The 12518-nt window shown below is 42.6% G+C and overlaps 1 protein-coding gene across 2 annotated transcripts in view; it reads right to left on the reverse strand.

Moving 5' to 3' along the window:
- LOC139391627 (autotaxin-like) overlaps window positions 1-12518 on the reverse strand; it is a 35497-nt gene that overhangs the window by 18772 nt on the left and 4207 nt on the right. For both annotated transcript variants that reach the window (XM_071139007.1, XM_071139006.1), the window contains 17 exons: window positions 12244-12323; window positions 11905-12024; window positions 11614-11669; window positions 10886-10951; window positions 9918-9990; window positions 9490-9598; window positions 8921-9046; window positions 8753-8784; window positions 8488-8615; window positions 8271-8355; window positions 8077-8164; window positions 7745-7914; window positions 3852-3897; window positions 2287-2426; window positions 1462-1603; window positions 1150-1227; window positions 5-137 (listed from right to left, as the gene is read on the reverse strand). In XM_071139007.1, coding sequence (XP_070995108.1) covers window positions 5-137; window positions 1150-1227; window positions 1462-1603; window positions 2287-2426; window positions 3852-3897; window positions 7745-7914; window positions 8077-8164; window positions 8271-8355; window positions 8488-8615; window positions 8753-8784; window positions 8921-9046; window positions 9490-9598; window positions 9918-9990; window positions 10886-10951; window positions 11614-11669; window positions 11905-12024; window positions 12244-12323 — 1672 coding nt within the window. The remainder of the gene's footprint in view (window positions 1-4; window positions 138-1149; window positions 1228-1461; window positions 1604-2286; window positions 2427-3851; window positions 3898-7744; window positions 7915-8076; window positions 8165-8270; window positions 8356-8487; window positions 8616-8752; window positions 8785-8920; window positions 9047-9489; window positions 9599-9917; window positions 9991-10885; window positions 10952-11613; window positions 11670-11904; window positions 12025-12243; window positions 12324-12518) is intronic.

Consider the following 12518-nt stretch of genomic DNA (forward strand, 5'->3'; position numbering starts at 1 on the left):
TTACTCTTTTATCTTCACGGTGGTGTCCCGGAGGCCATCATAGTTGTTGTCAAAGATGGGACCGGTGACCACATTGATGCCGTTATTCTCCTCTGCGTAGCGCTTGAGAAGAGTCCCCTGGAGGTAGCTCCATATTTCTGCAGAGTTGAAGGGAAAAGAGAAAAAGGTACAAGCAAATGTGGTTTTGTTTTGGTACAGCAAAACAAATAACCAAAACAAATGCTTTCTAACATTGTCTGTAAAACACCTGTTGCATGAATGCATTTGGGACGTTATAAGGACTCATGAACTGAAATGAATTCTTATAGCCAGCCTTGAAAAATACTCTCTAGACTGCATCTGAGTATAGCGTTTTGTGAATACATGTTATCAATGTGGTCTTACACCATTTAAATTATAGCAGGGCACCTTGTAAGCATTTCAAAAGCCAAAGTCTGGTTTAATTTTGATGCACATTCCTTCAAGAAGAAGTGAAAGTCATGCCCTGCTCTAAAAGTACCCAGACAAGGGAACTGCTCTTCACATCCATCTCTACAATCATTCACCACACCAGGCTTCACTGAGGCTCTCTCTTTGTGTGTGTGTGTGTGTGTGTGTGTGTGTGTGTGTGTGTGTGTGTGTGTGTGTGTGTGTGTGTGTGTGTGTGTGTGTGTGTGTGTGTGTGTGTGTGTGTGTGTGCAAGACCGTGTGTGTGCGCACCCGTGTGTGTGCGCGTGAGTGCGTGTGTGAGTGAGTGAGTGCGTGGGTGGGTACTGGACGTCTCTCTCCAGTGAGAGGACAATGGGTGTCAGCCTGTCCCTTCTCTCCCAGACCTGAGGTCATCAGACTAGCCTCCCCCTCACTCCCCCTCCTACCTCTCCCTCCACACATTAGCATGGCCAGTCCAAGCAAAGATACAGCACAACACTCACAGAGGGCCACATGTACTATAAACTATGTGATTGGTAACTGTAATAGCTTTGGAGGGAAGCATCTACCAGAGAAAAACTAATATTGAGCAACAAGGATCTCCTTAGAGAACCGATAACAACAACCTGCTTAACAAAACACAGTGGCAGATTTATAAAGCATTTGAACCAGCATTTTCAAATGGGTTGGAAATATACAAATAAAAATGTAATATGTAAATATAAATAAATGAATACTCACTTTTGAATGCAGGGTACATGGGAACGGTGTTTGTGATCAGTGATGCATCATATTTTGATTCAGGAGACAGGGCCAGCTCTAGCATAAAACATGTAAATATATACTTTAATTTACCTCCCATTTAGGCCTGGAAAAAAGCCTGCACACCCCCAAGACCAGGGTCATCTTCATTAGGTACCAAACTGAGTGAAACAGGAGATACTGTCTGAACTTGTCCAATAACATACGTTTGTTTTTATTATGCATTGCAAAACGTTTTGCTTCAGTGTGCCTTAATGAACATGACCCAGGGTGGACTAGTGTGCAACTCACCTGGTGGATAGAGGAAGCCATAGGAGACGTCTGTATCCTGGCTGTAGGTGGTGCAGGCCTGGCTGTGTTCAGGAGGAACCCGCAGGTCTGCTCTCACACACTCACTCACTGGCTCAGGCTCAGGGAGGGGTGTGACTTCTTCCTGGAAGGGAACATGTTGTCATTGGTAACACATTGTGAAATCCCATCGTAAAATGAGATAGAAATGGCAAACACCCATTGTTTACAAACACCCAATACAGTGTTTCTGTATGTGATTGGGGCCATGTCATTAGTTGATTTGTGTGCTGTATCGTTTCTAAATCTGTATAGGGTTCTGTTAGGTTAGTGTTACGCAAGTCCATATCCAGGCTCTCTCCCCCCAATAAATCAAAACCAGGCTCATTCTTATACAAAATGCAATTAACCAGTTGAGTCAAAGACCAAAATTACATTTACGATCTCCTAACAGGACTACTAATTGTTTTCATGCATGCTACTCACTGCAACCATTCAAGTAAACAGATACATTTCAAAAGAGCTTTGGAAAGATATGACCTAATGCAATGTTTCCAAAATGGTGGCTCCAGACATACTGGTGCAAAAACATTTTTATAGCCCTGGGCTGGGGCTATAAATTTTTTTTGTGTGTCTATTCTATGGGTAACAAGAAAACTAGAATAGCCTTATGTGGGTCACAAGTAAAAAAACAACATTCGGAAACCACTAATCAACTAAACAAACATGACACAGGTCTGAGGACAAACTCTCAAATCATATGGATCGAGTCATTAAATGACTTGAGGTCAGTTACATTTGTTGTGTTCCATGTGATGAATAGCCTACTTGTTTGGGCACTGTGAATGACGTCCATAGGGGCATGGAGAGCTCCTGGCTGTATCCACTGATGAAATCACTGTGGAGGAGGAGGCTGTACGTCGTTTGGAAAAGAACCGCTGGTCGACCGAAGGGGAGGTGTGTGGCTTCTGTGAAAACACCAGTTAATCAAGCAAGGAGGGCAGTAGTAAACCTGGGTTCGAAATGAGTCACTTTGTATTTGAATTCTACAGTGTAGCACTCTTTTCATGTTATATGGTCTGAATATTGCATGTTTTATGCATACTACGATTTTCTGGTTGTTGTCATCTTTTAAATTACAGAATGTAAAAAATATGTTTTCATATGTAGACACTGATATGATGCTCGCGATAATAAATGCAGTTATCACATTAGCATTAGTATTAGTATTAGGGTTAGCATTAGCATTTATATTAGGATTACCATTAGCATTAGGGTTAGCATTAGCATTTGCATTAGTTAACGCATTCAAAACCATGGGGAAAATGTGTTGGAGTTGGCTAGAGACACTCAGGAGTGGAAAATGAACATGTGCGTACAATGTGTAAACGCTCTGCACTACGGGTTCTCGACCAATCACATTCACATTGTCATGGGTTGTCTGTAACCGAGTTGAGTTGGTAAAGCTCACTCTTCAGCTTGAAATACCACCACCTGTGCCATTTAATTGCTTTTCGTGGCTAAGCTGACTAAGGTGTTTCAAGAGGACGGTCACGTGTATTTGCGAGACAGAGGACGCAAGATCAATCCCTCTCAGCAGTGGACTTGTGAACGAGGAAGCAAAGCTGTTAAGCAAGTAGCATGCCGCCGGTTAAAGTGGTGTCGTGAACCGGATCTGCAGTTGCACTCAGCTCAAAGGCTGGGGTTGCTGTGGACTGAGAGGAGCGAGTGTAACCACGTTGAGTTGATAAAGCTCACACCTCAGCTTGAAATACCCCCACCAGCGTCATGGATGTGATACAAGAGGGCGGTCACGTGTTTGGGATACAGAAGACATAAGATCAATCCCAGTTGCGGACGTGTGAGCGAGGACGCAGAGCTGTTAAGCCACACAATGCCACCGGTTACATGTCAGGTGGTTGCTAAGCTCTTAGTCACTCAGTAAAACGGGAATGTCGGAGTATGAGTTTCAGAATAGTTAAAGGGATAGTTCACTCAAATTACAAAATGATGTAGTTTCCTTACCCTGTGAACAGTTTATGGACAAGGTAAGACAGCAATCCATGCTTTGGTTTTGTTTACCTGGACATTTGTGTCCAAAATCCAATGCAAGTCAATCTCCCCATATTAGCATTTGTCACATTTCATGTCACACCTTGTCAAGAGAGACTAAGCCAGTTATAATACTTTGAATGCACCGCTAACTGATACAATATTTCATAAAAACTGTAAGCCAGGAGATTCTGGAAGTTGATAAATAACCTGCTAACAAACTTTAAAATGGTTTTGATGATTCCACAACACCCTAGGTAAATAAGCTAAAACGTCAAAAAAAGAGAACTATCACTTCAAGTAAACTGTAACCGACCACACTCTAAAAGATAGACACTTACCATCTGCTGCTGGGCTGAATCTCTGATTGTTCTCCTCTACTTTGTTCTGTAACAGAAGACAGTGACCTTCAGGGTTCCTGAGTGGCACAGTGGTCTAAGGCACTGCATATCAGTGTAAGAAGTGTCACTACAGTCCTTGGTTCAAATCCAGGCTGTATCACATCTGGCAGTGATTTGGAGTCCAATTGGGCAGTGCATGTTTGGCTGGGGTAGGCCATCATTGTAAATAAGAATTTTGTCTTAACTGACTTGTATATTTAAAGGCCCAGTGCAGTCACAAATGTGATTTCCTTTGTTTTATAAACTCAGCAAAAAAATAAACGTCCTCTCACTGCCAACTGCGTTTATTTTCAGCAAACTTAACATGTGTAAATATTTGTATGAACATAACAACATTCAACAACTGAGACAAACTGAACAATTTCCACAGACATGTGACTAACAGAAATGGAATACTGTTTCCCTGAACAAAGTGGGGGTCAAAAGTAACGGGCAGTATCTGATGTGGCCACCAGCTGCATTAAGTACTGCAGTGCATCTCCTCCTCATTGACTGCACCAGATTTGCCCGTTCTTGCTGTGAGATGTTACCACACTCTTCCACCAAGGCACCTGCAAGTTCCCGGGACATTTCTGGGGAGAATGGCCCTAGCCCTCACCCTCCAATCCAACAGGTCCCGGACGTGCTCAATGGGATTGAGATCCGGGCACTGCCATGGCAGTACAGAACGAGCAGTATGGCTGGTGGCATTGTCATGCTGGAGGGTCATGTCAGGATGTGCCTGCAGGAAGGGTACCACATGAGGGAGGAGGATGTCTTCCCTGTAACGCACAGCGTTGGGATTGCCTGCAATGTCAACAAGCTCAGTCCGATGATGCTGTGACACACCGCCCCAGACCATGACAGACCCCCCACCTCCAAATCGACTCCGCTCCAGAGTACAGGCCTCGGTGTAACGCTCATTCCTTCGACGATAAACGCGAATCTGACCATCACCCCTGGTGAGACAAAACCGCGACTCGTCAGAGAAGAGCACTTTTTGCCAGTCCTGTCTGGTCCAGCAACGGTGGGATTGTGCCCATAGGCGACGTTGTTGCCGGTGATGTCTGTTGAGGACAGGCCTTACAACAGGCCTACAAGACCTCAGTCCAGCCTCTCCCAGCCTATTGCGGACAGTCTGAGCACTGATGGAGGGATTGTGCGTTCCTGGTGTAACTTTAGCAGTTGTTGTTGCCACCTTGTACCTGTCCCGCAGGTGTGATGTTCAGATGTACCGATCCTGTGCAGGTGTTGTTACACGTGGTCTGCCACTGCGAGAACAATCAGCTGTCCGTCCTGTCTCCCTCTAGCGTATCTTAGGCGTCTCACAGTACGGACATTGTAATTTATTTCCCTGACCACATCTGTAGTCCTCATGCCTCCTTGCAGCATGCCTAAGGCATGGGACACTGGGCATCTTTCTTTTGGTGTTTTTCAGAGTCAGTATAAAGGCCTCTATAGTGTCCTAGGTTTTCATAATGGTGACCTTAATTGCCTTCCGTCTGTAAGCTGTTAGTGTCTTAGCGACCGTTCCACAGGTGCATGTTCATTAATTGTTTTTGGTACATTGAACAAACATGGGAAACCCTTTACAATGAAGATCTGTGAAGTTATTTGGATTTTTACGAATTATCTTTGAAAGACCGGGTCCTGAAAAAGGGACGTTTCTTTTTTTGCTGAGTTTATATATATTTCCACACTATGAGGTTGGAATAATACTGTGAAATTGTGAAAATTATGATAATGCACTTTTAGTGCTGTTTAAAAAAAACACCTGAAATTTCAGCCTGTTTTAGTGGAATGGAGTTTTGGCCTGCCCGGTGACATCACCAGGCGGTAAATTAGTTCATCAAATCAAATCAAATGTTATTTGTCACATGCGTAGGCCTTACCATGAAATGCTTACTTTAAAGCCCTTAACCAACAATGCAGTTCAAGAAATAGAGTTAAGGAAATATCTACAAAATAAACTAAATTAAAAAATAAAAATAGTAACACAAGAATATTACATAACAATAATGAGGCTATATACAGGGGGTACCGGTACCGAGTCAATGTGTGGTGTTACAGGTTAGTCGGGGTAATTTGTAAAGTGACTATGCATAGTAAATAAACAGCGAGTAGCAGCAATGTAAAAACAAAGCGGGGGGAGTTCAATGTAAATATTCAGAGTGGCCATTTGATCAATTGTTCAGCAGTCTTATGGCTTAGGGCTGAAGCTGTTAAAGGAGCCTTTTGGTTTTAAACTTGGCGCTCCAGTACCGCTTGCCATGCTGTAGCAGAGAGAACAGTCTATGACTTGGGTGACTGGAGTCTTTGACAATTTATCGGGCCTTCCTCTGACACCTCCTAGTATACACAGTGGGGAGAACAAGTATTTGATACACTGCCGATTTTGCAGGTATTCCTACTTACAAAGCTTGTAGAGGGCTGTAATTTTTTTTATCATAGGTACACTTCAACTGTGAGAGACGGAATCTAAAACAATCTAAAACAAAAATCCAGAAAATCACATTGTATGATTTTTAAGTAATTGTGAAGACTTACAGAAAACGTTTGACCTCTGTCATTGCCAACAAAGGGTATATAACAAAGTATTGAGATAAACTTTTGCTATTGACCAAATACTTATTTTCCACCATAATTTGCAAATAAATTCATAAAAAATCCTACAATGTGATTTTCTGGATTTTTTTCTCATTTTGTCTGTCATAGTTGAAGTGTACCTATGATGAAAATTACAGGCCTCTCTCATCTTTTTAAGTGGGAGAACTTGCACAATTGGTGGCTGACTAAATACTTTTTTGCCCCACTGTAGAGGAGAACTCTCTTGGTAGACAGTGTGGTCTAATGTTTATCATGAGGTATTCTACCTCAGGCAAGCAATACCTTGAGACTTCTTTGATATTAGACATCGCGCATCAGCAGTTATTGACAAATAGACACACACCTCTGCCCTCTTCTTACAAGACGTAGCTGCTCTGCCCTGCCGATGTACGGAGAAGCCAGCCAGCTCTATATTATCTGTGTCGTTATTCAACCACATCTCGGTGAAACATAAGATATTACAGTTTTTAATGTCCCGTTGGTAGGATGGTCTCAATCGTAGATCGTCCAGTTTGTTTCCAATGATTGCACGTTGGCCAATAGTACGGAGGGAAGTGGTGGTTTACCTACTCGTCTGCAAATTCTTACAAGGCACCCCGCCCTCCTCCACCTTTTCCTCTGTGTTTTCTTCCGCATATGATGGGGTTTTGGGCCTTGTCTTGACAAAGCAGTATATCCTTCGCGTCGGATTCATTAAAATAAAGTCTTTGTCCAGTTCGAGTTGAGTAATCGCTATTCTGATGTCCAGAAGCTCTTTTCGGTCATAAGAGACGGTAGCAGCAACATTATGTACAAAATGAGTTACAAACAATGCGAAAAAACAAACGAAATAGAACAGTTGGTTAGGAGCCCGTAAAACGGCAGCCATCCCCTCCGGCGCCATTATAAGAAAGAAAGTTCCAAACCTCTCTGCCAATACCAGCTAGTTTTTAGTTTTACCTTCCCTAATCAGACCAGTCCCAGACAGTCCTAGCTAAATTCTTGCTTGAGAAATTGCTCTTTGATAAGAAGCTATTTTTGTTTCTTTTTGACCATTTTAATTGAAAACAACAACAGTAAGGTACTTAATTGTTACCTTTAAGAAGTGATTTCAAGAATTTATGTGTCATTAAGTTGAAATAAATGGAAAGGAATTGCAATTTTAATGTAGCTCCCAAATGACCTGAAATGAAAATGGAATGGACCCCCAACCCTGTTACTCTATGAAACTCTTTGAGTTGGTTTCCAGTCATGACCTCACCACTGACCTCATTGTCACAGCTACATCCCAAATCGTAGGTTGTGGCAGAGGTGGTGTCGGAGGTGGTGGGTGCGGTCACTTCCTCTGGCATGATCGGTGTGAAAGGAGGAGCTTTCAGCATGTCATTCAGACTGCCATGGGTTCCATTGTTAGGGGCAGGGACTAAGCCCAGGAGGTCTGGGAAAGAAGGGCATATGAGATGGATGCAACAAAGTTTCCACAGAGACTTTATATTTCCTGGTTATGAAATAACTCTTGTAAATATTGGTTTCAGAGTAATCAGGGGTGCCAACAAATAAGCTCGTACTAGCACTTAATAAGTACAGAAAGAAATCGTACCGCACATGACATTGTACAACTCAATATTTTCAAATTCTGCCACTTTGGTCTGGAACATAAAGCTTGGTCCATAGCCCAAAAATATTGTCTATATTGGGAACAAACATTGGAAACAATGTAAGCACAAACAGCTAAGAATAGAATACAGTATGTGAAAAATGTTGCACTGATAGAATGTTAATTTAAGTGGTTACCCGCATACTGGTGATCTTATTGTCAAATCCGTGGTCACCAAAGAAACCACATCTCCCAGGATGCCTCCTGTTTTCAGGTACTTTCCTGCATCACATAGAAAGAATATACAAAATAAAAAGCATTACACAAATACCAATTAGTCCACAAATTCCATATAATGCTTTTAACTTATTCTAGTTGAGTTGATAGTACTAGTAGTGTAGAAAAATACAATACCAAGCAACGTGCCACTTTCTCTCCATGAGTAAGTGGACAGCCTCAATTCTGCGGTTGTTGGCGTAGTGAAGCCGTTTCGGGAGGTGTTGTTTCAAGTAAGGCTTAAAGTGCTGGGTTGGCATTTTACACTGAAAAACAAGGTCATTACATGGACTCTGTGACCACACATGTAGATGACTTACTGTAAGTTCTACACAGCCAGCAAAATATCTAACAAAAACATAATAATTGTTTAGTTTTGTTCGTTTTTTTCATGTGCACTTACTGTAAGATTTGCCACAACTACTTTTGGGTCATCTGAAAAAAGTAAACATAAAAAAGTAAAACAGATACATAGGAAAATAAACTAGAAAGAAAGAAATATGTGTGAACACATTCTAGTTCACACATCTAGCCTGCTACATCCATTCTCTTACAGTACTGTGTAACTCACAGGTGGTTGATTTGGGATCCCTGGCCCGGATTCTCCCAAGAGATCCAGGGATCAGATTGATCTCATCCACGTTCACAGGATAGGTACTGAGGAACTCAGTCCTATCACAGTGGGCCTCCTCCATTCCTAGGGGGGGAAAGAGACAAGTTAACATAAGCCAAAATAAACATGACTTTATGCTTGTAAAATGGTTTTCTGGTTGTAGAGACATCAAATAACCAGATTACAACAAGGTACATATGGATATTTTCACAATGTTATCAAGACATCAGGGAAAGACATCTGGTTTGGGTGTTATGCAGGGGTGGCAGGTAGCCAAGTGGTTAGAGTGTTGGGCCAGTAACCAAAAGGTTGCTGGATTGAATCCCTGAGCTGACAATGTAAAAATCTGTTGTTCTACCCCTGAACAAGGCAGTTAGCCCACTGTTCCCCAGTAGGGCCTCATTGTAAATAAGAATTTGTTCTTAACTGACTTGCCTAGTTAAATTAACAAAATATTAAGTCAGTTAACCAGAGAAGACATAGGCTAGTGCAGATACAATTCAAAATTGTGGTCTATTCTTCCATACCATGGTCTCCAACGACGATGATGTTGACACAGCGGTGTAGGCTCATCTGCTTCAGGCCGTTCATCAGCTGTCCAATGACATTATCAATCTCCCTCAGGGGGTTGTCCAACTACAGCACACAAAACACACCAAGGTTACTACAAGTCATGCCTCAAGAACAATCTCTGGAATTTGTCAATTATGGTTCATGATAACATTTGACCTGTATTTACAGTATCGATGCGTAAATATCACCGTAGTTAGAGAGCACAGCATTATTTAGCCGCTTAAAATGAGTTGCTCTTACGTGAAACATCCCCCACACCTTCCCATAGCAACCATTAACCATCTTTGGCCTAATTTCGTCCACCAGCCAGTTCTCGCTCTCTCTGTCGAACCAATTTGAGCCTGGGGATGAGGTTATTTCTGGTCCAATCAGAGGAGCTCACCTCATTGCTGAAGGGCCCCAGTCTGTGTCCGAAGGTGTCTGGCTGCTCTGAGTGGACAGCGTACACATAGGGCCTAGAAATAGCACACAGACACACATCTCAACCACTGACCAATACTCAGTACAGACACACAGCTCAACCACTGACCTCAGTACAGACACACAGCTCAACCACTGACCCATACTCAGTACAGACACACAGCTCAACCACTGACCCCAGTACAGACACACAGCTAAACCACTGACCCCAGTACAGACACACATCTCAACCACTGACCAATACTCAGTACAGACACACAGCTCAACCACTGACCTCAGTACAGACACACAGCTCAACCACTGACCTCAGTACAGACACACAGCTCAACCACTGACCTCAGTACAGACACACAGCTCAACCACTGACCCCAGTACAGACACACAGCTCAACCACTGACCCCAGTACAGACACACAGCTCAACCACTGACCCCAGTACAGACACACAGCTCAACCTCTGACCTCAGTACAGACACACAGCTCAACCACTGACCCCAGTACAGACACACAGCTCAACCTCTGACCTCAGTACAGACACACAGCTCAACCACTGACCCCAGTACAGACACACAGCTCAACCATTGACCCCAGTACAGACACACAGCTCAACCACTGACCCCAGTACAGACACACAGCTCAACCTCTGACCCCAGTACAGACACACAGCTCAACCACTGACCCCAGTACAGACACACAGCTCAACCACTGACCTCAGTGCAGACACACTGCTCAACCACTGACCCATTATTAGTACAGTAACTTGCTTCTCTATTCAGTATCTATTAATACTCTTATATATATTAATGCCCCCGCCCCCTCCCAAATTAGTCCATCTGAGTGTCTTGGGGAAATTTGGTTGGACAAATTGGTGGAAGTGAGGTTGGCACAGGTTGATGTTAACATGAAATGAGCACTGGGGATGAATATCTAACCTCTCATCGTCAGGAAGACTTAGCCAACGCAAGATGGTCAGGATTCTCCTCTCCAGTGGAATCACCCTGCAACGACACAGACATGTCAGTCAAGTATACTTGCAGGTATCTCATGGTTTAGTTCTAGAATAACTGCATGTTATGGGGGTAAAACATTTTAGAAAAAATCCAAAAGGGTGCCAAAACATAGAAATATCAACCAAAGTGTTCGTCTGGCAGTCTAACGTGGCTCTCATGTGTGTATACTAATTAGCGAAACTTGCTAGCAAAACCAGCTGGGCTCTACACTACCATGCTTTGAGAGCTCAATGGCCAATGTGTCTGCTTGAATGGGGGGTATTGTTTGTAAAGATGTGCTGTAGGAAGGACCAGCTCCCTCGTGCTTATTAGGTCATAGATATGCAAATGATTTGCGTCATTTCACAAGTAAAATCACAACTTATTTGTATTTATATTGACCCTTATCATCATCTTTATACCAAGTTTCACCACTCAATGTGGGGGGGGGGATTGTTTAAAGATGGTAATACCATGGATCCTTTAGCTATTTGATTTGGAATATTAGGACTCCTTTAGGTATAAAAAATATATATAAAAATGATTTGATACAATATCGAATTTGGCCTTTACTGCTATAGCCCATAGAAACGCACTGAATAACACATTCATAAATGGCAAAACTGACAGTCAAAAAAACATAAAGTAATTGACTAAGAGAATTAACACACCATGGCCAGAAGAAGGTGCCTGCCTTCACCCCTTGCTTCTCTGCAGTGATCCAGATCTACAGACATACAGGGAAACAAGCATTGTTCCAAGCACAGATATAAAACATGAGGCATACAGTATGCAACAAATCCATTCACTTATTATCTTATCCATTCCTAACCACTTGATACTGCTCCAAGTTGCTTTCTTACACTATAAATGTCATTGTGCTCCTGCAAACGTAATGGTGTATTTCCCTAAGTTTAAAAAACGTGTAAGTGTGAAGAATTGGACAGTATCTATACACTCACAGGTTGGCCACCCCACCAGCGGTGGTTCAGTTTCTCCCTCCCCCTCAAGTGGAAGTTGGCGTCAAACACGGGGTCGTGCATCGAGTTTCCCACTATTCCATGAGACTCAGGATAAAGCCCCTTGAAAACATCACAACTCACAGATTTATGAGAGAAGCATCATTGAAACATCATTGATCGGTTTAAAAGTTGTTGCAGTGTTATTATAATGTCGTTACATGTTTTTACACTGTACATGGACATGTATTGGAAACCATCTAATTGAAAACCTATTTTATTTCAAGTTTCAATAAAACAGTGTAAATTCATGTGGACATGCATCAGAATAAGTAAACATACCGTGGCAAGAGTATACAAATTGGGGAAAGTTTTGGAGGGGTACACTGGTCGCATGTAGGGTGCATGAGTGCCACATGTTCCTATATGGAAATAAATTAGCCAATGATCAGTAGCCTAGAATCTTTCATCACACTACATGACAACTAAACACATCCATTCTGATCTAAAACATAATAGAGTAGAGTAGCTGTTTTTTTCCCCCCTAGAGACCCTATTGCCTTCTAGGGAGTTTTTCCTAGCCACTGCTTCTGCCTCTGCATGGCTTGTTCTTTGGG

This window comes from Oncorhynchus clarkii, chromosome 32, assembly GCF_045791955.1.
Source record: "Oncorhynchus clarkii lewisi isolate Uvic-CL-2024 chromosome 32, UVic_Ocla_1.0, whole genome shotgun sequence".
NCBI lineage: Eukaryota > Metazoa > Chordata > Actinopteri > Salmoniformes > Salmonidae > Oncorhynchus > Oncorhynchus clarkii.